This window comes from Corvus hawaiiensis, chromosome 23 (genome assembly GCF_020740725.1).
Source record: "Corvus hawaiiensis isolate bCorHaw1 chromosome 23, bCorHaw1.pri.cur, whole genome shotgun sequence".
Taxonomy (NCBI): Eukaryota; Metazoa; Chordata; class Aves; order Passeriformes; family Corvidae; genus Corvus; species Corvus hawaiiensis.
The window spans coordinates 4666630-4693584 of record NC_063235.1 but is presented as its reverse complement, the minus strand read 5'-3'; the positions used below and the strand labels follow the sequence as shown (position 1 = coordinate 4693584).

Here is a 26955-nt window from a genome sequence, read left to right as displayed (position 1 = left end):
GAAACCGGGACAGGATTGTCTGAAATCTCTGGCACCTTCTGCAGCCCTGCATCAGGTGTTGGCTCCGTTTGCGGGGCAGATCCTGGGACTTTGGCACTGAGGTTGCTCAGCCTCATGGAAACCTGAGGAGCTCAAACCCCAAGGTGTCTTCCAAACTTGATGCAAAGACCTCTTGGATCAAACCTCAGGAACCCAGGGCTGAGTGATGCACGGGATTCTGTGCCACAGCCTTGCTGTCCGTGCAGCTCCGACTCCAAAATCCCGGCTGGGTCCTGCTCCAGCCACTCCCTCGGGACAGCAGGAGCTGCTTCTCATGCTTTGAGAGAACAGCACGAGGTGGGAACGCTTTGACAGCCTAAATTCCAGTGGCTTTTCCACCGATTCCTGGAATGGCCCAGCCAGGATCACACACCTGGGCTCGTTGTGGGAATGGTGCTCCTGGGGTTTATGATGTTACTGACAAGTCGAGGCACAGGGTCGGGATTTGCACTTCCTGGGAAGGACGGGTCTGGGAGGTGGTGGGACACGGGATGGGAAAGGGATGCTCTGCCCGGTTCTATGGATTTAGATGGAGCAGGGCCCACGGGGAATTCCTGCCCTGCTCCTGCCTGGCGACGCTCAGGGCACCTCAGGAGCTGACCGTACAGCGGCCCCTACAAGAACTGGTTCACAGCGCTTCCTCTTCGACCCGGCCGCACAAAATGCGTCAAAAAAAAAAAAAGGGAAAAACCACGACATAAATATTTGTGGCAACGGCGCAGCGGGAGGCGCGGGCGGGCAGCGCTCCGCCGCTCCCCGGCTGCGGGAGGCCCCGGCTGGGCACCCCCCCCCGTCCCGAGCGGAGCCCCCGGGCCCTCGGCTCCTCCCGCTCCCCGCTGGCCCCAAGATGGCGGCGGGGCCGGCGGGCGCCGCCTTTGTTGCGCGCGGGGCCGGGCGGCGGCGGCGCGTGCGCGCGGCGTGAGGGGCGTGAGGCGGCTGCGGCACCGGCCCCGGCCCTGCCCGGCCTCGGCCCCCGGCACGGCCCTGCCCCGGCCCCCGGCTCGGAGCGGCGCCCGCGTGGATGGGATGGAAGCGGGACCCTCGGGAGCAGGTACCGCCGGCGGGGATGGGGAGGGGGGGGGGGGGGTCGGAGCGCTGCGCGCCGGGGAGCGCCGAGAGGGCGGCGGGGGGCGAAAGGGATGAGGGCGGTGGAACGGGGGGCGGGAGTGCGGCGGGGGCCGGGGGAGCTGTACCGTGTGGGGATAGTGGGGGGGAGGGAGGGAGGACCGCGCTGGAGGGATGTGCGGAGGGGACCGCGGCGGGTGGCGATGGATGTGGCGGCGGCGCGGGATGTGCGGGGGCGATGCCGAGGATCGGGGGATGTCGGAGGCGCGGGGGGGTCTGAGCAGCGGGGGTGCGGGGGGAACTGCGGGTCCGCCGGGCAGGCGCGTCCCCCGGGTGTCCCGAGAGCAGCAGCGGTGCGGACGCAGGGGAGGGGGCGAGGGAGGGACCCGCAGAAATCCCGCAGGAGGGGGCACAGGGCCGGGGTCACGTCCAGCCGCAGGTCCCCACAGCGCGGAGCGAGCCCTGCGCAAGGGGCCTGTTGTGCACAAAGCAGCAGCAGCATCCCCCCGGCTCCCCATCCTTTCCTCCAGGTGCCACTCCATCCCCCCGACCTCCCACCGCATCCATCCCCCCAGCTCCCAGGTGCCATTCTACTCCCCTCCCTGCCATTCCACCGCCCCAGCTGCCATTTTATCCCCCCCAGCTCCCGTTTCATCTCCCCGCTCCCCATCCATCCCCCAGCTCCCCGTTCCCCGAGTTCAGGGAGCGGGGCTCAGGCTGGAGCTGGCGCGAGGCCGGCGACGCCGTGTGCCGTGACAGCACGAAGCGTCTCCTCTCCCCGTGCCAGGGCATGCGCGGAGCCGGGGCTGAGCATGGCCCCGCGGGGCCGAGCTCCAGAGCCGCGCTGTCCCCCCGTGTCCCCTGCCCCAACCTCCGCACGCTGGGCTGGGGACGGGAGCAGCTGGTAGTGCCCTTCGTGCCGGGCTGCTCCGCGGGGGTTTGGAGAGCCATTCCCTAGGCCGTCGCATCGGCAGCCTCTCGCTCCTATGTCTGGCCTGAGCATCGCCAACTTGCGCTGCTGAGTCGCAGAAGGATTTTGGTGCCTAAAATGAGGCAGAAGGAGGGCTGGGGTGACGGAGACGCGGGTCACTGCCCTGCTGAGGCACGGGCCGGTGGGGATGGGGAGCTGCTTCCCTTCCGAAGGGTCAGGGCAATGGGATCGGCAGTCGCTGCCCTGCCACCTCTCTTGTGCTGGTGGGTTTGTCACCCGCTGTAACACATCAGCCTGGTGAGATTTTGACATAAACCTTCTGAGTGTTTGCAAACTTCAGTCCTTTCTTACGATATTTACTTTAAGTGTGGCACAGAAATCTCCCTGTGTCTGCTTTACCTTCTGGCTGCTGGCGCTTTGTGTTTGGGCTGATTTATGGCCTCTGGAAGCTGTGATTTGGCGGCACCACAGACTTTGCCGGCGCCCTGGCGCGATAGCAGCACTGCTGCTTCAGGGCCACACAGATAACGCTGCTGGACACCCTCCTACCCCAGCCTGAACTGATGCTCTTAAGGTGCTTTAAAAGAATCTCTTGTGTTGGGATGGGGATGCACTCGGTGGACAGGTTTGGGTTTCAGTCCCTGGGCCTGTGGGGGCTGCACTGGGAGCAGGGCTCTGATGCTGCACCCTTGGGAGTTTCCTCTTCTGTCCCCAAATTTGGCTGGGGGATATCTCCTCCCACCCCGTTTGCCCTGTGGGCAGGGGACACATGAACCCCATGTCATCAGAGCTGCTGTGAATCCTGCCCTGCTTTGGCACCCCTCTGCTTGTGCCAGACCCTGGGTATGGGGTGAGCCTTGCGTGCGAGCTCTGATGATGCTGTGGCTTCTCAGGGCAATAAAGCAGAAACTGGCATGTGCCTGGATGTGCCCAACATGGAGATGCCTTGAAAGGCAGCGGGAAAACCCAGGACATCTGACCCACAGGCAGCACTCAGGAAGGCACACACATGCAGTGGTTTTAAAAACTAAGCTTATTTTCCTCCAATTTATAGTTTTCTTTATCCCTTGCAAACTTCCTAAAGGCTGTTAATCTCAACCGTTGTCTTCCTGTGCTGAACCTTGCAAAAACCCCAAAGCTGCTCCGGCTGTTGGGGCTCCTTTATCTTCAGGAAACACGAAATTGCGTATGCCTGCTTCTGGGATGGGATTAGACCGAGAAACAAAGCCAGGAGAAGCACCTTGCCTGGAGACACAGCACGGATGGTTTATCTCTAAACACTCTCTGCAGCCTCTCCCTAAACCCTGGGAAGAGCAAAACACAGACAAGTTATTAAGATGGCAGACGCAAGAAGGAAGCCAAATCAGGCAGAGAAGCTGCTCCTTGGGGAGGGTGATCTGCACGGAGCCACGGGCGGGTTCAGCCTTCTCTCCGGGAGCCGGTGGCTCTGCGGGGCCGCGGTGGGACATGGAGAGGAGCCAGCGTTGCCTTTGTCCTGTCCCTCCGGCACTGGGGGCCGCCTTTGTCTGCGACTCCCGGCTCTGTATGTCCCTGGCTGCTGCCTGGGCAGTGCAGGAGCAGCGGGAGACCCCGCACGGCTGGCAGGGGGTGTCAGCCTCTGCCCAGCCCAGGCGCCTTTAGCGGGGACCCCAGGGTCACCGTGCCGTGTCACGCAGCCTGGATGTGCCACTTGGTGTGCTCAGAAGGGGTGCTGGCACTTGCTGTGCTGGTGCTTCTCAAACCCCATCAGGGGGATGGAAAACAGAGCTGCTGGACAGCTGAGGCCAGCTTGGCAGGACCCTCACGTGTCGGCTCATGATTGAGCCGTGTCTGCACCGCCGGCATCAGCACACCACTGGCATCACCACGCCGCTCTCTCGAGGCAGAGCAGCTGGAGTACAGCCCCTGCATGCGGGTGTGATGGAGCTGGTGCTGCTCTTGCTGCTGTTCCTTGTGCTCTGTCGCAGCACCCACAGCTTCACACTCTTGCCCAGCTCAGCCTGCGGGACTGCATGTCCCAGGGTGCAGGGACACCCCTCTTGGCCAGGCAGGTTTATAGCTTGCACTGTAGGGTGTCACCTGTGATTTCCAGGTGGGAAGCACAGCAGTGTCCTTTGCAACGTTTAGTGTGAGGATACAAAGAACTCAGCTGCTTTCAGGGGTCAGTACTGTAGTAAAACAGTTTAGAGCCCGTTTTGGCTCATCTTTTGCATGCAGCCACCCCAGTGTGGAGTAGAAGCAGAGCTTGGACAGCTCAGCCTTGCCCTCTGCAGCCAGGCTCTGGTGCACAGACAGATTGAATGCTGAGCTCTGATGGCTGCAGTTGGAGCCTCTGTCCCATGTGTGCATCACCTGCTGAAACTCAATCTGGTGTCAAACCAAAAAGCACCCACAGTTGCGTGGCCCTGGTAGTACTCAGTACACTCGGGAAGGAACAGGCGGCGATGTCTGGGTTGGCGGAGCTGAGATGGGGCTTTTTGAAGTCTTGGCTGCGTGGGATGGCGTTGGTCACTGCTTAGAGCCAGTGGTTTTAGAGGTGTCGAGCCTGGAGATTGGGAATGCCAATTGCTCACCCCCTGCCAGCAGCTGCCTTTCCCACTGGTGCTGCCCCTTGCTTTGCTCCCCGACAGGGATTTCACTTCTCAGGGGGCTTCTGGAGTAGTTCAGGATGGGAGATGTCTCAGGGTGAGGATGGACCACGCTGCGTGTCCGGTGGCATTTGTTGTGCTGCGCACCCGTCTGCACCTCTCCGATTCCCGGCTGTATTTTGGCGGGTGGGTGTGCGGAGAGGGGGCCGGCGCGGACCCGCCGCCGCCGCAATAAAACTCCCTTTTGTCTGGGCCCCGTTCCCGCGGCCCCTCGGCTGAATGCGGCGCTGGAGAGGATTTCAATGACATGGTAATTTCATGCCGTCCCACCGGCGGCTTCGCCCGGCGAAGGCAGCTGTTGAGCAGCGGGTCCTGTTCCCCAGCTGTTACAATAAATAACAGAAACAAAGCTTATTCCAGCGCTAATTACCAAACTTGCTTTCACCTCGGTGGCACTGCCCTCGCCGCCGTCTCTGCCCGCGGTACCCGGCGCAAGGGCGGCGATGCTCCCGCCGCCGGTGCGTCCCCAGGGCATGGCTTTGTGTGCGAAAGTCTGTGATTCCTCCCAGGCCGCGGAATTTCTAATGGCAGCAGATTTCATCCTGCTCACTGGCCGCATTGTGCTGCAGGAACAACACTCGCCCTGCAGCCCCCGGCCCCGGCGCCTGCATTTACATGACAAAGTGGGAGCCTGTGCAGCTTTGCCATGGAGAGTCGAGGTATGCAGGAGCCAAACTCCCCTATGCAGGAGCCCCCTGTTTCCATGCACTTTGGGTAGCTTTTTAACGAGGCTTCTTCTTGCTGGCTCCTTTTCTGCTGCCCTGAGCCGGCTTCAGGCATGAGGTGCCTGGGGATGACAGTCGAGCTACCCGGGATTCCCTGGCAGCATCTTCTGAGCCAAGAGGAGGGTGGCTTTCACTGAGGCAAATCATGGAGGGACCCTGAGTGCCCCGGGGCAGGAATGTGGCATGTGAAAGGATGAACCAAGCCTTCCTATTCACCACAGAGTTTTGGGGTCTCTCCCACCTGGTCTGAAGCAGCCAAGGCCAGGTGAGAGCCCAGCTCACATGCTGGAGGTGCTGCCTAGGCAGCTGCTTTGGCTTGTCACATTCAGGGACTGTGTGTTGTGGTCACCAAAATAAAACCCTCTGAGTCAGCCCAGGGGTGAACTTGCCCATCCTTGATGCTGTTCATGGTCCTTCCCTGGTCTTTGCAGAGCATCTCCTGTGCCGTTAGGTGCTGCTCCCTCCGGCCACACTGCCCATTTATCTTACCCTGTGTTTGTTGTATCTTCTGTGTCCCATCAAAATTCTGAGCCAACTTTTGTGTTGCTGGAGGCTGGTTCCTTCCTTCACCTGTGATTCATGAGCCTAATTGTGGGGTGTTATGTTCATGAAGCATTTGGGGATTCTCTGGCAAGAGGGTTTGCATGGCAAAGCCTCTCATTTTGGAGCGACCAAAGCAGTGCCCAGTGTGGGATTGGTGTGGGATGAATTGGTAACACCTCTGCAATTCCTGCCAGCCCCAAACTGGCTTCAGCTCCTCTTGGGCACCCAAGTGCCACTGAGCAGCTGTCAAGCTGTGGCCACTGCCTTGTGTTCCCTGCATCTGCAGGGTTACCATGGGTACATGGAGTTGCAGTCCTGCTCACACATGGCTGCCGGGATTGTCTGGGGAGTGAGATGATCCAGAGGAGGCGAATTTGCATGTGCTGGCCTTGATGTGGCTGCAGGAAAGGCAGCGGAGAGCTGCTGTCCCCCGACTGATCTTGCAGGTGGGCAGCATGGTTCCTCACTCAAACTCAGGGGCTGGAGGCTCCAGCAGCACTGGCAAATACCTCTTTGCTTGTGAGCCATGATTTAAGAATGCATCAGCTCACAGCCAGGGAGCTGGCCACTGCCAAGAAATGTTGATCATGTGGAGACATGACTTACACCGGGAGCAGCTCATCTGAAAATCAGTTCCTTCAAACAAGCTGCTCCCGAAGCGCAGTGCAGATGCTTTTCGGGGGTGGCTGGCAGTCGGTCACCCTGTCTTGGGGCAGCTGCAGGTGCCTGCAAGGTCTGAGCCCTGCAGTGGACTCAGGGATCCCCACCTTGCTCCAAGTCCTGTGCTGCCATGTCCAAGGAGCTGCTGGGGCCAGGTTAGCCCAGGCTTGGGGCTCCCAGTGGGTTTTGGATCTCTTGAGCTCCTGTCTCAGGGCAGAAGCAGGAGCAGATGTTGGAGCATTAACTTCTGGAGTTCATCCCCTGGACACTCACAAGAGTTTTCCCATCCCCTCAGTGTCCTGCAGCACTGGTGGCCTTCCATCATCAGGAAAAGTCTTATGGAGTTTGGGTGCAAAAGTAAAAGGCAAATTTGAAGCTTAGTTTGCTGCTCTTCTGTTTTTCTGCTTCTGATATTTTTAGCCTGGAATGGAAATATGGATTTAAAAAGAAAGTGGATGGGAGAAAGGGGTGCTAAAAGTACCATGTGTTCAGGAGCTTGAATTGGAGCTGGGTTGCTGTCTGTGGGCCGATGTGGACAGTTGGCCGCGCAGATGGAGCACTCCGAATACCCCCACGCTCGCTCCCTGCGCTGGCCCAGCTGGCTTAGACCTCGTGGGGTTTGAGGAACAAATAGAAGCTGCAAACTGGGAGGGGTAGAGATGGGCAAAGTGGGGATGGGGCAGGGAAGGCAGAGCTCGCCTCAGAGAGCAGCAGGGTGGAATAATTCCTTGGCAATATTTTAAGATACGTTTGAGTCCGAGGGTGCTGTTGATTTAGAAATGCAGCTCAGTCCTGTAGCCATGTGCTGGTACCATCCTGCATCTCCAGAGCTTCATAAGTGAGTCTGTGTAATGGGAATTGTGGAAAAACTAATATTTCCCTCTTTACAGGTCCCCACACTGCTTCAAGTGGGGATTTGGGATTGGTTTGGGTTTGTTTTGGGTTTTTTTTTTCAAAACCCAGCAGTTCGAAAACTGTGTAGTGCAGATGGAATAATGTGTTTCCTGTTTCTTGTGGCATCCTCCCTCCAGCAGTGAGTCGGAATTTGCCGGGGAATGGAGGGGAAATGCATGTGTCTGTATGTCTGTGCTGACAGAGTATCCAGGGAATTGCATCCCCTTGGAAAGGGGCAGACCTGCAGCTCCGTGACAGTGAAGCTGGTGCTGCTCTCCCATCAGAGGTGACAGTGCTGGAGCCTGTGCCGAGGGAGTTGGTGTGGCTGCTGTGGCCTGGCACTGCCCTTCAACAGCTCGGCTGGCACCAGTGCTTCCCGGATGGTGCCCGGGGAAGCTGTTCCCTGGTGTGCTGCTCTGAATTCTGCCACTGCCACCTCCTGCCAGGAGGAGGAGTAGTGGGAGACCTTCCAGTTCAGGATGTGGTGATGGAGAGCACTGTGACTCTGTGAGATGTCTGTCTGTCTGTCTGTCTGGGCATGGGGTCCCTCCCAGCCCTCCTGACCCGTGCTCTCTCCTACAGCTGCAGGCGCATACCTGCCCCCCTTGCAGCAGGTGTTTCAAGCACCGCGTCGGCCCGGGATAGGAACTGTCGGGAAGCCCATCAAGCTCTTGGCCAACTACTTTGAAGTGGACATTCCCAAGATCGATGTGTATCATTATGAAGTGGATATCAAACCCGATAAATGTCCACGCAGAGTCAACAGGTAAGGCAAGTATTAGAGGTTTTGGCACTTGTTTCCTGCTTCCAGTTTCCTTGTGGAGGCTCCATAAGTGCCTGTCTCTCTTTTTCCAGTAGAAGCCATTAGGGTGACCATTATGGCAGGGGTCACAGCAGTGGCAGGGGTCATGGCACGGCATGATGTCCACAGGTGGCTGGACCCCCCAGCCGTGTTTGTGCAGCAGTGCTCATTCCTGGCCTGGGAGCGTCAGGGGTCTGGAGCCTCAGCACAGTCCCTGCTGCTCTGAAGCAGCTGTGCTATTTTGGCAACAATCCCTGATTCAAAAATAGTGAGCCCAGACCTCAGGCCATCATGTACTTTTCTTTTCTTTGTTTTTCTTTTTGATGTGCTCTTCGCTGCCTGTCCCCTCCTCCCCTCGCAGCCCGGGGAGCTCTGTGCCCCGAGGGCCAGCGAGCAGATGCTGCATGTGCTTTCAGCATCAAGTCACACTCCGGCAGCTCCAGCCGCTGTGCGTTCCCCTGTGCCATGTACACTCCTGCCAAAGCCAACGTACTGAGCTGTGGGATAAGGCACGTGGCTGCTTGTGCAGGGGCTTTCCTGCCCCAGGGGTCTTAGCTCTGTTCTCAGTTGCCCCAGGAAGGGAGGCTGGGGTGGACTGGACAGGTTGCAGAAGGTATCAGGCTGTAAAGAAAGTGACAAAACAAACCTCTCTCTTCTCTCCTCCTGCCCCTCTACCTTGCCTGCATAGGGAAGTCGTGGAGTACATGGTGCAGCACTTCAAACCCCAGATCTTTGGTGACCGAAAACCAGTCTATGATGGGAAGAAGAACATTTACACTGTCACAGCCTTACCCATTGGGAATGAGCGGGTAAGAGGGGGCAGTGAGCCCCATGTGGGCACTGTGACCTCCCTCCTGCCTGGGAAAGACCAGCAGAAAATGACCCTGCCTCATCCCTGTGGGGATGCCATGGTCACTGTCCCTTCCCTCCTGCACCCAGGTTGACTTTGAGGTGACAATCCCAGGGGAAGGCAAGGACAGGATATTTAAGGTCTCTATCAAATGGATGGCCATTGTGAGCTGGCGCATGCTGCACGAGGCCCTGGTCAGCGGGCAGATCCCCGTCCCACTGGAGTCCGTCCAGGCGCTGGATGTTGCCATGAGGCACCTGGCTTCCATGAGGTACCTGCGCTGAGGGACAATGGGGCTGTGCCAGGGAGGGGAGGGGACTGCTGCCCTTGGCAGGCTGTTGTGGCTGGGACTGGCCTTGACAGTCGTTGGAGGACGCGGCTGTGCCAGCCATGTCCTTGGGTGCTGCTGCAAAAGAAACAGAGGAGGTGATGCAGCTGGCAGGATGAGTGCCAGCTCGGGGGTCTGGGAGTGCTGCTGTGGGCCCAGTGTGTGCCATTGACATGGTTTGCCCTGGTTCACAGGTACACTCCAGTCGGCCGGTCCTTCTTCTCCCCCCCTGAAGGCTACTACCACCCCCTGGGAGGGGGCAGGGAGGTCTGGTTCGGTTTCCACCAGTCAGTCCGGCCTGCCATGTGGAAGATGATGCTCAACATCGATGGTGACGTTATTTCTCATGCTGGGGAGCTGCTGTGGCGGGGCTGGGTGTGTTTGGGAAGGCTGGTTGAGAGCAGAGACACATCGTGGTGTCTGTCCCACAGTGTCGGCCACTGCCTTCTACAAAGCCCAGCCTGTCATCGAGTTCATGTGTGAGGTGCTGGACATCCGGAACATTGACGAGCAGCCCAAGCCCCTGACGGACTCGCAGAGAGTGCGTTTCACCAAGGAGATCAAAGGTAGAGCCCCTGGGGAGCACTGGGACCTGTCCCCTGATGCTGGCATGTGGCATGTGTCCCACCCAGTCCCTGAGCAAGGTGGGGTTACAGGGGTTGCACATTTTCAATGTCTTCTGAGGCACCATTCCCTCCCTCATGCCATTGTTGGGGTGTCTGCAAGCAGGGAATTAGTTAAGGAAGCTGTTGGCAGTGTCTCGGGGAAGTTGGGCAGAGGGGAATTGCTCCTACCTTCACCATGACTGTGCCATGTCTCCCTGTCTAACATCAGGTCTGAAGGTGGAGGTGACCCACTGTGGGCAGATGAAGAGGAAATACCGTGTGTGTAACGTTACCCGACGGCCAGCCAGCCACCAGACGTAAGGCGGGTGGGCAGATGCCCTTGGAAAAATCCGCGCTGTTCTCCTTGTTAACAGCTGCTGGTGTCATTAGTGAGAGCTGGATGGGAAGCTGCAGTCTTTGATGGCAAAAAGAGAGGTGTCTGGAGCTCTGCAGCCCTGTGCCATGTGTGGAGTGGGATGCAGGGAGATGGGAGCACAGAGGATGCTGTGTCTGGCAGGCAGAGCGCGGCGGCGGGTGGGAGCTGACATGCCAGGAATTGTCCTAGTTTTTACCTCCGGGTTTGGTTTTCTTCATTCTTAAAATAGTCACTACCAAAGCAGAGACTTTGTCAGGGGCTAACACGAGTGTCTGCCTTGGAATTTTTTGTGTGTGCTTGGTAGCAGGCTGGGCCTGAGCACCCCTCAGTGTCTCCTGTGCACCAGCATCCTTGGGTCATAGCCCTGGGATTGGTGAGCGCAGGAGGAATGTGGCACCTCGCTGATGTAGTCAACCTGGCTGTCCTATAATTTTGGTTCTATAAAGAATATCAGGTTAATTCTGCATTTTCATGGAGCTCTTTATGGAGCTGGGAGCAGCTGGTGCTGGCTGAGGATGGGTATTGCTCTCCAGCTGCGGGTGTGTTGGCACCTCAGCCCTGGAGCCAGGAAGTTTGATTTTTTTTTTCCCCTCTGTTTTTGAAGGGAAATGTTTCCCTCCTGCTTCTTTCTGCCCACCCTGCAGCTGCTGTCCTGTACCTGGAGAGGCCATTTAGCCTTTTCCTGGAGCTCTGTTCAGCTCCCAGTGATGCCTTTTCCTCGTCTTAAAATCAAGAGGCATACACGGTTAGAAGGGGAAAAGGGATTTTACCTTGGTATTTATTTTAAGAATCCTTAGGTGCACACGTCCAGGTCATATGCATCGAGATGCACCCCGCCGAGTCTATCTCTGTGTCTCTGTGTCTCTCCCCCCCCGCAACATTGGGTATAACATTATAGGTTTTACTAATTAGCAGATCTATCAAAGATTCCCCAATGAGAGGCTCAAGTGAGCCCCCCCTCCCCAAGGAACCTTCCCCTGGATGGCTCTATCTGAGTTTACAGAATGTGTTCTGGAGAGGACCTTGGGCTCTGGGGCACACTGATCCCCGGCTACGAAGCTTCTAAAATGTTGAGTCTCTTAGCTTGACAAACAAGTCCAAGAATGTAGGCAAAAAGCACTGAGAATACAGAAGTTGTAAAAAGGTATAACAGGGGTATAAAAGAAAAGGCAAAAATCTTCATGGCATCACCAGGGAGGACACCAGGCACAGAAGCTGAGTGCCAGTGTGCTGTATTTTTGTGCCCTACCATGGCATGTGTGGCACGTCCTGCAATAAACATTTGCCCTGATTAGCTGGATTAGTGAGGGAGAGCTTTATTTAGGGCCCTCAGTCCCACACTGGGATAAGAGTATTCCTGACTCCATTTCTGAAAATACCACTGTTGTGCTTTTTATTTTGTTGTATGGCAGCTCAGGGTGGGAACCTGGCAGCTCCCTCTTCCCAGTCACAGTACATAGTGCCTGAGGTCTGGAAGTGTCTGTTCTGAGTAGGTGCATCCCTCGTGTCCTGCCTCTGCCAGGTTCCCACTGCAGCTGGAGAGTGGTCAGACAGTGGAGTGCACAGTGGCTCAGTACTTCAAGCAGAAATACAACCTGCAGCTGAAATACCCTCACCTGCCCTGTCTCCAGGTTGGCCAGGAACAGAAACACACGTACCTTCCCTTGGAGGTGAGTGGTGGCACCTGTGGTTTGGGGCTGTGCTCAGCTGTGGTCCCCCGAGTCTTACCTGTCCCCAACACGTGGCTGCTGTCTGTCCCCTTCCATGCAGGTGTGTAACATCGTGGCAGGCCAGCGGTGTATCAAGAAGCTCACGGACAATCAAACGTCAACCATGATAAAAGCAACAGCCAGGTCTGCCCCAGACAGGCAGGAGGAAATCAGTCGCCTGGTACGTGACACAAGTCCCTGGCGGGGACGAGGTTGGGGCTGTGGCACTGATGGCAGGTTATGGCATCATGTCTGTGATGGACCTTGCTGTGGTCCTGCTCCTCAGCTGCTCTGCACTGGAGAGCTGTGACCTGCTGAGATGTTGGTGAGGTTAATGGCACGGTTTTATCCCCCTCTTCCCACTGAATCCCTGGGCAGAGGTGCCTATGTGTACATCATGGACACTGGCACAGGGGAGCCCGGCTCAAAGTGACCATGGAAATGCATGTGCAGAAAATTCAGGCCCTCGCACTGATGGAACCTGACCCAAAGGAAGCTGGAACTAAAAATGGGAAGCAAACTAAAGTCACGCCCCTGGCTGTAGGTGTATGTGGGGCTGTGTGTGGTGGGGCTGCAGTGCAGGAACTCTGTCTGTGCCTGGCCGCTGGTTAACAGGGCTGTTGTTCCCCAAACACATGTGTCTGGGCTTTTGAAGCCAGGGACATTTGGTATTCCTTCTGGGACTCTTGATAAGTTTCTTGCCGGTCTGAACCTTCATGTTGAAATCTTAAATCCCAGGAGCAGGCTGTGCTGTTAGTTGCATTGGTTAGTGTGTTTCAAAATCAGGTCCCCGTGGGTCAGTTTGCAGGAGAGGGTTTGGGCCTCAATGGTGATCTGCTTGTCCTCCCCTGACAGAGCTGCTCCACCTGCAGCTCTATGGAGAACAGGGCTTCAGGTGCCCACATTTCCTGGCCAGCTGCAGCTGCCTGGCATGCAGCAGTTGGTCTCACTCCCTCTCATGGCCCTTCCTTCCCTCTGCAGATGAAGAATGCCAGCTACAACCTGGATCCATACATTCAGGAGTTTGGGATCAAGGTGAAGGATGATATGACGGAGGTGACAGGGCGGGTCCTGCCGGCTCCCATCCTGCAGTATGGAGGCCGGGTAAGTTGGGGCTGCTCTTGCCTGGGCTGAGCTGCACTGTGCAGGGAGATCTGTCACACCTAGAAACACTGTTTCTGAGCAAAAGTTGTGTTACCTTCCTGTTAAGAGCTGGAATGCTTTACCAAAGTGCCTTGGGTTTGTGTTTTTTGGGTTTTTTGCAATATAACTGGTCTGAAAGTTATAGCCAAGAGTCATTGGTGATGAGATGAAGAGGAGAGGCGTGCTCAGGGTAGGGCAGTTTGGGTGAATTTTCTGTCACTGCTGAGGAGCTGAGGCTGTGGATTGCCCATCACCAGGGAGTCAGCTCCAGCTCCAGCACTGGGACAGGGAGCACAGCCCCAGCCCGTGCGGGGGCTCTGGGGCTGCGGGGCCGGGCAGGCTGCGGCCGCGCTCTGACCGTCTGTTTGCCTTGCAGAACCGGGCCATTGCAACTCCCAACCAGGGCGTGTGGGACATGCGAGGGAAGCAGTTCTACAACGGCATTGAGATCAAAGTCTGGGCCATTGCCTGCTTTGCCCCGCAGAAGCAGTGTCGAGAGGAGGTGCTGAAGTAAGGAAAGGGGCAGCCCATGCGGGTGGGGGAAGCCAGAGGGGCCGTGGCTCCAGGGACAGCCACACTGCTGCTCACAGCCAGGGGCTGCATGTCCGGTATTGCCAGTGCTGGAGCTGCAGGGTGCTCCACTGCTCGTGGTACCAATCTGATGTGGGGTGTCCAGTTCCTGTTGCTTTTGGTTTATCCAGAGAGCCTAACTGTTTGTCCCAGCTGCCAATGGTCCCTAAGCCATCACAAAGCTGCCAGGTTGGAGTGAATACCTGTGAGCTGTCAGTCAGGCTCTCCTCGATCTACTCCTTGCATTGGGGAGCTGCAGTATTGGGAGCTGAAACTCCCAGCTCTAAACCTGTATGGAACTCTTCTAAGACTGAATCTCCCCAGAGAGAGGGGGTTCTGAGGATTAAAAGTTTCCTCAATAATCTGAAATTATGTAATTAATGTAGGAAGCATCCTAATTTCCTATGGGTTATTACAGAGAAGTTTTGGGCTTTCTGAAAAGCTTTGGTAGCTTAGAGAATATGTTTCTGTAGCTAAGTGACACAGCGGGAACAGTTTATTTAATTTAGGGAAATGGTCACTTTGGTTTTGGATTCTGCTGGGGCCTCAGGTTTCTCCTGACTGAGAGTGGATGCATTAAGGTGAGTGCTTTGTGTGTCTCTTCTGGGTGTTTGGCATGGTCAGTGTCTGGGGTTTGGAAGAGCTCAGTGTCCATGTCTGCAGTACGTGGGCGCAGATGGGAGTGACACCGCACTCCTCTCGTGATCCCTTTGCAGCAGAGCTGTGAGCCCTGTATTCCCTCTGGCTCTCGCTGCATCAAATCAATCCTTGGCATTCCAGAAATCCAGAGCGTGGCTGAATTGTGGTAAGTGCAGGCTGGCATCAGCTTTGCAGTCACCTGGAAATCAGCTGTTGCAGGCAGCAGGTTTGTTCCCCGCTGCTCCAGCTTCCTAAGGGAGAAGGGCTCAGCTCCATTGCATTAGAAAGAGTCAGTACGTGGGTAAGAGGGCACCGAGAGGGGACAGTTCAGCCTGGTCTTGTGTTTCCTGTGCCATGCATGTGCTGGGTGCCATAGAGCCACCAAGAGGTGATGTGATGGCCCTGTCTCTGTCCTGTGCTGCAGCACTCGGCTGTGGGGCTCCACGCTTGGTGGCATAGCTGCTGTGCACGAGGCCTCGGGGCTCATGGCTTCTCCTCCTGGCACAGGAACTTCACAGACCAGCTACGCAAGATCTCCAAGGACGCCGGGATGCCGATCCAGGGCCAGCCCTGCTTCTGCAAGTACGCCCAGGGTGCAGACAGCGTGGAGCCCATGTTCCGACACCTCAAGAACACCTATTCAGGGCTTCAGCTCATCATTGTCATCCTGCCAGGGAAGACGCCGGTGTACGGTGCGTCTGGGGCAAGCACAGAGAGAAGGGCTTTGCTCTGCCTCAGCCGGGCTGGCTCCTGCAGGGCTCTCTCTCCCTATTCCCAAGGGTGCTTCTGGAAGTGGTGCGGTGCTGATTGCCTGTGTGCTCACCTGCTTCCTCTGCCCACAGCCGAGGTGAAGCGTGTTGGGGACACTCTCCTGGGAATGGCCACACAGTGCGTTCAGGTCAAGAATGTGGTGAAAACTTCCCCACAGACCCTTTCCAACCTCTGCCTCAAGATCAACGTCAAGCTTGGCGGGATCAACAACATCCTTGTGCCTCACCAGCGGTTCGTATGGCCCCTGCCTCTCATAGTTTTGGGGTTGTATCCCAAGTCCCTGGTGGTGCTGCCTGCCTGGCTTTACATGGAGAAGAGGGGGCCTGCATAAAGTAGCTCTTTGAAATGGGGGTTTGTAACTTGTTTCTCTTTGTTGATGTGTCCAGGCCAAAGCTGGAGGTCAGGAGATGTCCTTGATGTCATCTGCTCATCTCCATTGGGTTGTACATCACCCTGAGATGGCCCCAAAGGCTGACTGCTTGTTTTTTCTTCTCTCCCATCAGCTCTGCTGTCTTTCAGCAGCCGGTGATCTTCCTCGGGGCTGATGTCACTCACCCGCCAGCAGGAGATGGGAAGAAACCTTCGATAACGGCTGTAAGTTCACAGTTTGGTGCCCAAAAACCCTGCAGAATGCAGGAGCTGGAATGGGACTCAGGTCCATGTGTTGCTGCTGTCCCCATGATGACACTTCTCAGGGTGGGCCTGTGCCCTGTCAGACGTTTATCCCAGTCCTTGGGATTTGCGTCCCGATCCCTTCCTGCCTCTCCGCAGGGAAGCTGCAGTTTTTAGGAGCCGCGGGGAAACTGGCAGCTGCCACCAGATGGGGCTCGTGATGTGCCGGCCCCAAGCACAGCCCCAAGTGTGCTGGGAGCTTGGTGCTGCGTGGTGTCATCCTGGGCATCCCTACCCACCTGCAACCCTTCAGGGACCTTTCCCCTGATGGAGAGCTGGGGTTTGGGACATGGGGGAAGCTGGGGTGACCAGGCTTCTGAGCCCTTTGTGCAGGAGGATTTGCCTTCTCCTCAAGTGAATAATGAGCATCCATGGAGCGAAGTGCTGCTCGGTGCCAGTGGAGGCAGGGACAGCTTGTGCCCTCCACTGGGCTGAGAGACACTGCCCTGTGCTCATTGCCATGCAGGATAAGCACGTCAGCATTTTCCTATTAAGTTCTTAAATTTCCAGGACTCACAGCTCAGGTTTTCCTTGGCATGAAAAAGCATCTTTGGAGGAATGTTTTTTTCTTAATTAGAAGGGGTTGGGAAAGGCTTTGGGCTGTTTGCTGTAGGTGTGGGTGGGACAGAACAGTCTGTTTCCTGGCGGCAGAGCTTCACCTCTGAAAACATCTTTTGTGGTTTGTGCAGGACCACTAGGGCTTTCTTCTTAATTTTTTGTGAAAGCTTTTTTGAAGCTGCATGGGAGGAAAAGGGTAGAGTCTTTGGAGCAACTTGACCTTGTCCTTGGTGTGTTGTTGATTGGACGATAGAAGTGGGTCTGTGGCTGAAACTAAAGGCACAGTTTCTATTGTACACATTGGCTCCGGCCGAGGAGCCCCAACCCCAGAGCTCTGTTTGCGAAGCAAAAGTGAAAGTGTTGGGGAGGGCAGGGGCAGCAGATTCACACTGCTGAGGATGTGGGGTCTGTGGTGCTTCCTCTCTGCTCGAGGGACATGGGGCGCACGGCGCAGTTGCTGCTGAGCGTGGGGAGTGAGGCAGCTGGGCCAGCACCTGATTCATGCTGTGCCACTAGCCCTGTGTCACAGTCAAGCCTGGCTGCCCCTGACCTCTTGCTCTGATGTGTCTGAGGCTTGCCCTGTGCTGCAGTGGGAACTCTCTGCTCAATGGCTGCCGTGCAGTGACTCGACCCACCACGTCCTTGGGCAGCCCGTGGCCATTTGGGGCAGCCCTTGGCCATCTGGGGCAGCCCATGGCTGTCTGGGGCAGCCCCACTCCCTCTCGCTGCCAGGCAGGAGAAGTGAAACAAGGGCAGAGCAGCAGCAGTCCCCACAGCCACGGCACTCAGTGGCACCAACCAAAGTTGTCTCACTGGAAATTCCCATAAATGTTGCAAAGGACATGGCAGAGTATGACATCAGATGTGGCCATGACCAGGGGTGTCCCTTTTGGGCACTGATTGCCTGTACAGTATTTGCTGTCCCATCTGATCTGTGAGTTCAGGTGCTCTGCCCATGGCCAGCTGTGCATGGAGGAAGCAGGTGGAGGCTGGGAATGTCCCGCATCCCCTCTGTCCTTCCTGGTGTAAGACATGGGCTTGGCCTGTCTGTCGCTGCAGGTTGTGGGCAGCATGGACGCCCACCCAAGCCGGTACTGTGCCACGGTGCGCGTGCAGCGTCCTCGCCAAGAGATCATCGAGGACTTGTCCTACATGGTGAGGGAGCTCCTCATCCAGTTCTACAAATCCACACGCTTCAAACCCACCAGGATCATCTTCTACCGCGATGGTGTTCCTGAGGGGCAGCTCCCACAGGTGAGGAACCCTCAGATCCCTGTTGGCCAGTGGAACTGCATCGGCTCCTCTGAGGTTCCTTAAGGGTGCCCAGGGACAGCTGGGTGCCAGTGTGTCCCCTCATTCTGTGTGCCCTTGTCTCTCCAGATCCTACACTATGAGCTCCTGGCGATCCGAGATGCCTGCATCAAACTGGAAAAGGATTACCAGCCTGGCATCACCTACATTGTCGTCCAGAAGAGGCATCACACCCGTCTCTTCTGTGCAGACAAGAATGAGAGGGTGAGTGCTGCAGTGTGCCAGGGCTGGAGGCGGCTGATTCATCCCTGTCTGATGAAAGAGCCAGCCCTGGCTTTGCCAAGGGGAAATCTCACCACTGGCAGGAGGAGCTCGTTCTGAATGAAACGTGCTGCTCAGTGGACTCCTGCAGCCACATGGATTAGTCTGCTTCTAGAACCCCAGCCAGCTGTTTGCTGTTATTATGAGTTACTGAGTGCTGATGATCCTGGTGACTCTTGAAATAGCCTCTGTCAGCTTGAAAACATCTGTTGTTTTGGTGATAGCTGGAGTTGCTGACGTGACAGGCTGAATAACCCGTTGCTTGCTCACAGCTTGTTCATGTGTACTCTGTAGTAACATTGATTGCTGTCACTATTCCTAGATTTCATCTGAATTTAATGGTTAGATTGAGTCTAACCAGGCTACTCCACATGAGCAGAAAGATTTAATCTTTGGAACTAAGGGCAGTTTTTGATCAGGATGTAAAAGCCCCAGTATCTTGTGGCACAGGTTCCAGCACGTGCTCTGCAGGGATCCCTGGAGTTTTGCTCACTTAATCCTCATCTCTGTAGTAGGATGGGCCCCTGCCCAGCCCTCACCCTGCTGCTCTCTTTTCCATGCTGTTGGCTATGTCTCTATGTCATGCCTGGTGTTAATGCCTGAAAAAAATGCAAGCAGGCCTGTTTGGGCAGAGAGCAGAGTAGGATGAACTGCTTCTGTTCCCCCTGAATGGGCATGGAGACTGTCTCTGCATCTCAGACTGAGATGGGGACCCTCCACCATGGCCCTGGGGCAGGGCAGCTGTGTTAATGACAGTGCTCTTGGCAACTGGAAATAACCAAACTCTGCAGTGCTTGGATCTCTTTCTATTCCCTGCAGATTGGAAAGAGTGGGAACATCCCAGCAGGAACCACAGTGGATACCAACATCACCCACCCCTTTGAGTTTGACTTCTACCTGTGCAGTCATGCAGGCATTCAGGTACCACGCTGCAGTGCTGGCTCTTGGGATGCTGCTGGGTTTTTTGGCTGCTGTTGCAGATTGTGCTCTCGTGCATTTGTCCTGGCCCTGTCACAGCCTCCCTCTAGCATGGAGACGTGGGCAGTTGGATTTGAGGATAGTTGGATCTAAGCTGCCGCTGCGGTGGCTCGGCAAGCAGGTGCCAGGTCTGTGCTGCTGCTGCACTGTGTGGCATGTACTCAGTTACTCTCCTGGAGCCAAGGGTCTCTCCTAAGAGGTTTTGCTCCTTCAGAGCAGCCAAGTCAGCAGCTTTTAGCCTGGTGTCTGAGCATGCCGGCCTTGCCAGGGCACCTCGTCATCAGCAGGGACCTGCTGTCTGGCCTTGGGTGGGAGAGCCAGGCCAGCCATCCCTGCCTGCTCTGCAGCTGCCTGGCTGCAGGCAGCCAAGATTAGTCAGAAACCAGACTGGGAAAACTGCACTTGTGTAATCTGCAGCTGCTTTCAGAAGGGAGGCTGCTCGGCTTCCCCTCCCCTGCACAGACAGCGGGAGCTGGCCCGGCTCGGTGGGCATGCAGTGGGGGATGCAGTGGGCTGTGTGGCACAGAGGGAACAGGCAGCAGCATTAGTACTGCTTTGCACCTTGGTGCCAAGGGCTTTCCTGCCACGCTGTGTAGGGTTCTCACAGCAGGGAAGCACAGGCGTCCCTCCTGCCCAGGCTGGCTGACAGATCATTTGGATCAGGGAGGGGATGATGGGGATGAGAGGCAGCTGCATCCAGGTGCAGGCAGCACCTCTCACACTGGTCCCCTCCTCAGGGCACGAGCCGGCCGTCCCACTACTACGTGCTCTGGGATGACAACCGGTTCACGGCGGACGAGCTGCAGATCCTCACGTACCAGCTGTGCCATACCTACGTGCGCTGCACCCGCTCTGTCTCCATCCCAGCCCCAGCCTATTATGCCCGGCTGGTGGCGTTCCGGGCGCGGTACCATCTCGTGGACAAGGAGCACGACAGGTGAGGGGCACAGCCTGTGGCCCTGGGAGGGCAGAGCCAGGCGTGGGCAGGGGACCTTGATGTTTCAAAGTGCCTGTGTCCGAGAGTGCTGCAGCAGAGCCTTTCCGGGGGAAGACCTGCAGGTAGCTGCAGCCTCGTAAGGCCCAGCACAGTGGGAACGGGGATAATGGAGGGTTAAATCCTATCCTGAGCTCATCCCGGGCTTGTGGGAGCATCTCTGGGGTGTCTGAGTATTTCCAGCTGCCTCAAGGTGCTGGAATCTCTGCAGTCCAGGCGTGGTCACCAGCGTGCACAGCATCCCTGTGCACTGCAGTGAGGTCACTTCCTGTGCTGCCAGCACTCAGCTGATCCTCATCTCCAGGGGAGTTTCTCAGCGTTCCTGGGGGAAAAATATGAAATAATTATGCAGTGATTTCCTTGATTTTCAGTGGCGAGGGCAGCCATATATCTGGACAGAGCAACGGCAGAGACCCCCAGGCCTTGGCGAAGGCTGTGCAGGTTCATCAGGACACTTTACGTACCATGTACTTTGCTTGAAAGCCTAACTTTTGTTACCTCACTCAAGAAAGCTTTCAGATTTGTAGGAGCCATACAAAAAAGGAAGCATTGGGACACCTTGTTTTTTTTTTCCAATGAGAAATCACTGCAGGGCAGGCAGCGTCAACTCGAGGCAGGAGACCAGCACCATGGGACAGAACGATCCAACACCTTTGTAGGATTGGAAGAGACTGATGATGATGATGATGATGATTATTTTTTTAATTTTTTCTGGCTTTGCAAAATTTTGACCTGACCAAACACATGAAGGCATTCAAGGGAAGGGATAAAACTCCCGGGAGGCGGAAGCAGGTTTTCATTTTTAAGATGCAATACTAGAGACTTCTGACTGTGAACTGGCGGCTTTGGTCCTCCGTTGCCCATCAGGCGCTGGTAGGTATTTTTTGTGGGGGTTGGGGGGAGGGGATTTTTAGAGCCTTAAAACAGAAGACTAGATTTATAAAACTAATATTTTAGATTATGAGATGCTTTAATGGGTTGAGGGGAAAAAAAAAAACCAACTAGTTTATAGGAGAATTGTAACACTAACAGTTCCCCACCCCCAAGTAATTCCCCCCGGATAATGTAAGGCACCCTAGCACTTAGCTCAGAACTGAAAACTGTCTTCCTCGTGTTACAAGCTAGTCAGCTGCTGCCGCTCGAAGCAACAGTCACAGACTTTTCCATGGGTGAGTGCCTTACTATGATGCTGCAAAATTTCAATGTTTTTAATCTTGTAAGGAAACTAGTAATCTTGTCTTGATGGTGGTCCATATTTCCATCAGAAGGAGTTAATTTCTATGGTCCTCAGTTGCAGTTTGTGTCAGATCACGACCTCACGGTGGTTAAACCCCATTGAAAGATGTGCACTTTCATACAGGACACGTTTAATGGCTGCTGACCCATTGTTGTTTCCAATGTACTACTTGTTATTTAAAACTGTTTCTGACAAATGGGGGCATCTCCATCCCATGAGGACAGAAAGCGCTATCCATTTTTTTCTTTCTTTTTTTTCCCCCCTGAATTTTTATGATGGACACCGGGATTTTTTTACTAAACATTATTTTTATACTATATTGAGTCTGTTGCCAAAATCCACAAGTCATTAACATTCTCAGAGTTTACATCCCTGCACTTCCTGAAGCTGTGTGTGTTCACGCCGCAGCTCTCCAACGTTTCTGTCTGATGAGTGCTGCCGACTGCAGCCCGTGCTGTGCCAGGTGCTCTACAGCACCCGTTGCCTGTGTGCATTTGGCACGTGTCTGCCCGGGCCGGCTGCTTTCCCACCTACCACATCCCCTCCTCCAGCACCTCCAGGCTCTCACCCTCTCTGCTGCTAGGTTTTGCTGCTCTTTGTGTCATGGTATCACTGCTCTCATGCCCAGGGTTTTTATTCTGAAAGCACACCAGCTTGTTCCTTAGAATGATGAAATCCTTGTTGTTGTCATGGGAGAAACCCCTGATTTGTGCTTGTACCAGGAAAACAGCCTTTTTCCCCACAGGAACCTGGTCACTGCTTTTCAGACCCATTTTGCTGCACAGTGACCGTACGCACGGTGGCGGGGCTGTGGTGGCAGCTCAGTACCAATATCATCCGGGCACATTATCTGGGGTTTTTTCTATGAAAGTGTTCACAGCGCTTCCTTCAAGAGACAAACGAGGTGCACGCTCCTGCCACGCTCTGAGGGGAAGAGCTCTGGTATCATTTTCCTGCCGAACGCGTTTCCCAGGCGGCCCCACGCGAGCGCTGCCCCTGGCCCGCGCGCGGACAGAAGCACATCTACACCTCTTTGGTTTGTACTTTCTGACGTTGAAACTTGCCTTGCCTTCATGAAAACGACACCGGTCATGTTGGCGCATTGAGCTGTCCTAATCCCGGGAATTCACTCTTCCCATTTTCTTTTGGGGCAACGTGTTTGTGAACAGTGAAGACATCACTATGCTATGCAAACTAAGTGCTGAGCCCACTGATGTCACATTTGGTGAAGATCCTACGTTTAGCACAGTCCTGTTTTTCCTCAAGACCACAGTGTTTGGTTCTTATCCTCCTTTGCACCTTGTGTCAACCTCTACTGCTGTATATCCTCAAGGTGGGGAGGAGACCAGGAACTATCTGTGGTCAGTAGGTAGGGAACTCTTAGGAAGGCTTTTAGAGCGTAGGGAACACATCAACACTAAGTGTCAACATGAGAAGCCTACATTCCTCTACACAAGTGCCTGCATAGTGACACCAATCAGCACCTCCATCTCATCCTCCGAACTCTGGCTTGTGTTCATTGAAAGCAAAACGATCTCAGAGGGGCTGTTCCCGCTCACCTGGTGTTAGAAAGCTCCTCATTAAGAATAAAATCGGGGTCAAGGTCAAGGTTCTCTCTGCAAATCAGTTTGTTCACCAGCATTACACCGGAACGCGCCTGGCTGCTGCTCTGCAGCGAGGGGCAAAGGTATTTTGGTTCCTCGTTTTTAGTGTTTTAGTTGGGTCTAGAATTCTGAAATGTCTTTTAGTAGCTGTGGCATAGCACATGCCATTTTTAACCATTTGAAAAGAGATAGTGTGGGCATTTACAGAAACAGCTTGTTGCTCTGTAACAATTTTTTTTAACCTTGAGACTTGAAATGTAAAACGGACCTTTAAGATTTGCACTCATTTGTAAGGTGGCTGTTCATAGAAAACTATGAATGAAGACTTGCTGATGTAGCACCTACTTTTAACAGCAATTTTAACTACACAAAAGCTTCACAGCTTCTGAAACTCTCAGCTGTTGACTTGCAGATCGTGTTCTGCCCTTACTTCACCTCTGCATTGGGTTTTCATGGTTTTGGATAAACAAAAAAGCCAAACTCAGTAGCTGCTGTGCCCTTTTAAACCCTGTTTCCACTTCGAAGAAGTTTAGAGAGGTTGGAGTGACCCGCATGTTTTCTATACCGGACTATGCACCGTACCCTCTCCGCACTCCGGCATCGGCATTTCTCCCCTTCTCTTGTCCGAGATGCAAACGAGTAGCTGCATGTTGAGGTGCGTTTTGCTGCCTGTAGCGGATAGGTGTTACCCCAGGTACATATCAGGATCCGTAGTTAGCCACAAACCCCACACGGGCATCCCAGTCAGCTCCGAGTCTCTGCCTTCTCCATGCGCACGAGTTCCATCTGCGACTGGAAGTCGCCGAGTGCATGCAGTTCTGTGGGAAGAGGAGTAGCTTTCATTTACCTGTTGAATGCTGTTGTTTCCCTTATCTCATATCTGAACAGAACGGGGCGGGAGGGCTGCTCTGCCCTTTCCCCGCAGCTTCCAGGGCAGTTGGGGTGTTCTGGGATCGCACACGTACGACCCGATGTCTCAGTGTCAAACAGCCCAAGCATCCAGCGTTGCCTCGCGGAAGGTTTTCTTCTTGGAAAATCAGTGTGAAATAAAAGAATGTGATTGTTTCAGGAAGGGAAGCCAGACAGCAAGAGAGCAATAAACAAGTGAAATTCATATCTTGCCTGAGTGATTTGCACTTCAATAGTTGTGAAAGAAAATTTCCAGGACTCCAGTGCTTTTGTGTTCGATTTCCAGCCCCTTTCGTACCTCCTTTCTACGAGCAAGTGTGGGACTGTACATAGGGTGTTTACAGGACGCTCCGTTTCGGTTGTTATTTTTCTTGTGGGTTTTTTTTGCTCTAGCTTGAACTCTGTATGGTCCATTTGTTAAATAGCCGTGAACAGTTGATGTACAGTACTTACTAAACAAGCAGCAGCATAAAACTTATTTTATTAAGAAAATATGGCTTATATTTTAAAGGTTGAATATCAATTTTTTTTTGTATGCGTGGAATTAAGACTGGTGAAGAGTAACAAAATCCTTGGATTAGGCCAAAAGAAAATACTGTAAGATCCTAACCACCTCTTTATTAAAGAAAGCAGTATGATTAAAGAGCTCCAGAACATTGTATTTATATTGGATTTGATTTAATTGCCTTTGTGGATTTTTTTTTTTTTCCTTGGTCCTGATTTTTGCTTGCAACGTCGACTTTGCAGTCCCAAGTGTCTGTTACCCTGTAACTGTTGGCAGAAGACCTAAATAAAAGCAATGTGAATATGTCGGGGTGACACTCCTGAGTCACATCTCGTGGGAAGGGACATGCGCATCCCAGTCATTCCCTCAGGAAAGGCTGGGGGACAAACAGGGAAACGCTGACTGGAGCTGAATTGCATCAGACACTGCAGAGGATCCAACACCCCTCACTGTCCAGATCTCAGTTTAATGAGAGAAACACTTAAGCAAACAAGTATGTGCTTAAAACTTCTGGGAATACAGTACAATTCCACTTTTTATTAAAATGTCACCTGAAAACTGACTGAATTTGGGTTCCTGGGTCATTAGATAACAGAAATGTACATCAAAATCTGCTGTTCCTCCAGCCTCACCGAGTGCTTCAGGGGCTCTTGGCTCTGAGGCGCTTTAAGAACGGATTTCAGTCTCCTTTTGGATTGAGGTTAAACTTGATCCTCGGGGTTTCTGCACTGCCTCATGTTTTGCATTTCCCATCATGTTTTGCATTTCCCAGCTTTGTAATTCTTGCAAACATCGTAGTCTTCTCCCATGCCAGCAGCTTATGGTTGAGTTTTAGGGTCCAGAACAGGAGGTTGTTTGCCATCCTCTGAATTCTTTGTAGGAGGAGTTCTTTGTTTTACCTTACAAAGGTGCAGGAACAGACCCTTAAGCCAATGAATGATTTAGCAGTTGAGCTGTGACTGGGTTTTTGAATAATGCCAAGGAATTTTAAGGAAGTGCTTGCTAATGGCATGCAGGTACTCGTTAGTTAATTTACCAGAACGTTCTGTCCCAAGCTGGGCACCTGTACAGGTCCTGCACACATCTGGCTGCTTTGTGGGTTGTATCACCTATTTTAAGTGATTCCTACTACACAACAGAATCTTTTGCAGTTTTAAAGGGGCTTTTTATGTGAGAGGTGCAACAGCAAATCGTGCCTTGTGCAGTTGCTTCTGGAGTCCTGGAAAACAGGTCAGAAAACTGGTTTCAAGTGTTAGATTGGCATTTGAGCCCGGCCCTGGTGCTGATTACAGTGCCCAAGCTGTGGGACCAGATGTGCTGCCCCTCGGGGATGTGTGTTTGCAGAGATGCCTCTCTCCCACGTATCTGCTTCATGCTGGCGATCACATTTCCCACTCCCAATTTCAGTTAAGGAAATATTCTAGTAGTTTACCTTTAATTTGCATGGGTTTAAAATCCTTACTGTGTCACTCACCTGATAACTAAATTTTTGCTTTTAAAGACTAATTCAGATAGGAGTCTTCAGGGTGGTAATTCTTAACAATGATCCTGAAATTTGGATTATGGATCTTTAACTTCTGTTGGCCCAAAATTCCAGTTCTTCAGTACCTTCCCAGTTGTTTCCCAGGGGAAGGGCCCCTCTCACTACCAGAAAAAGTGATGTTGTTTCTTCACAATGAGTAGCAGGTTCAAACCTACTTGGACAAGTCCCAATATACTGCTCTTACCAAAAAATGATCTTTTGAGGGCAAAAGAAATAGAGGTAAAGGTGTTACTGCCTGACCTAGCACTGAGCCTGTTACGTCTGTTACATTCAAATCTCTTCCCTACATGCCGATTGCTCCTTTTATCCATCTGCTTGTTTGGTGCCAGTTTGTGTAACAAATCTCTAACAAAGTGGTACTGAACATTGCTAAAAAGTCTCAAAAAATTAGAACAGGGCAGGCATAAGCTCTGAATTTATGTTGATATAGTGAATCATCGAATCATGAATCATGGAATATCCTTAAGTTGGAAGGGATCCACAAGGATCATCGAGTCCATTGCCTGGCCCTGCACAGGACACCCCAACAATCCCATCCTGTGCATCCCTGAGAGCGTTGTCAAAACACTCCCTGAGTTCTGGCAGGGTCGGGCCCGTGACCATTCCCCGGGGAGCCTGTTCAGGGCCCGAGCACCCTGTGTGTCCCGCAGCGCTGTCGCGGCCGGACACGTTCCGCGTGTTCCAGGTCCCGCAGCGCAGAGCGGGGCCAGCGTGCGGGCCGTGCGGGGGGCTCCGGGCGCTCCCATCCAGCGAGCCCATGGCCTGCGCATGGGAACACCTGGGCGTCACCGGGGCCGGGGCGCGGGGCTTCTCCTGGCGGGTTTAATGAGGATTAAGAAAACGTCAGCTGAATTCACCGGGGACCGAGCTGGAAGCCCTCGAAGCCGCCGCACACGGCAGCTGCTGCGGCAGGGAGAGAACGCCGCAGACATAATGCGTAGTACTGAAGCACCACAACACTGCGGGGTCGGGAATAATCCCCCGGTGCTTCCGCTCTGACTCCCGATGGACTCATGCTCTGCTTTCCCGGTGTCCCAGCCCCGTCCTTCTCGCTCCGGGGCAGCCGCCGGTGCCTGCGGGGCTCC

General features: G+C 54.3%; 1 protein-coding gene across 2 annotated transcripts; it reads left to right on the top strand.

Annotated features, from left to right (window-relative positions):
• Positions 1-981: 981 nt before the first annotated feature.
• LOC125337383 (protein argonaute-1) lies at positions 982-24633 on the top strand. 2 transcript variants are annotated; one of them, XR_007208031.1, is made up of 20 exons: positions 982-1090; positions 8088-8271; positions 8996-9116; positions 9247-9428; positions 9680-9816; positions 9917-10051; positions 10320-10407; positions 11989-12136; positions 12237-12356; positions 13157-13279; positions 13695-13828; positions 15035-15219; positions 15370-15529; positions 15802-15892; positions 17588-17782; positions 17909-18043; positions 18920-19021; positions 19816-20015; positions 20444-20945; positions 22181-24633. XR_007208031.1 is itself a non-coding variant. In XM_048327050.1 (19 exons), exons 1-19 carry the CDS (start codon positions 1066-1068, stop codon positions 20550-20552), a joined length of 2574 nt encoding a protein of 857 aa, XP_048183007.1. In that variant the 5' UTR covers positions 982-1065; the 3' UTR covers positions 20553-24633. The 2 variants fall into 2 exon arrangements, 1 of the variants encoding a protein (XP_048183007.1); XM_048327050.1 differs by having other exon boundaries at positions 20444-24633.
• The last annotated feature ends 2322 nt before the right edge of the window (positions 24634-26955 follow it).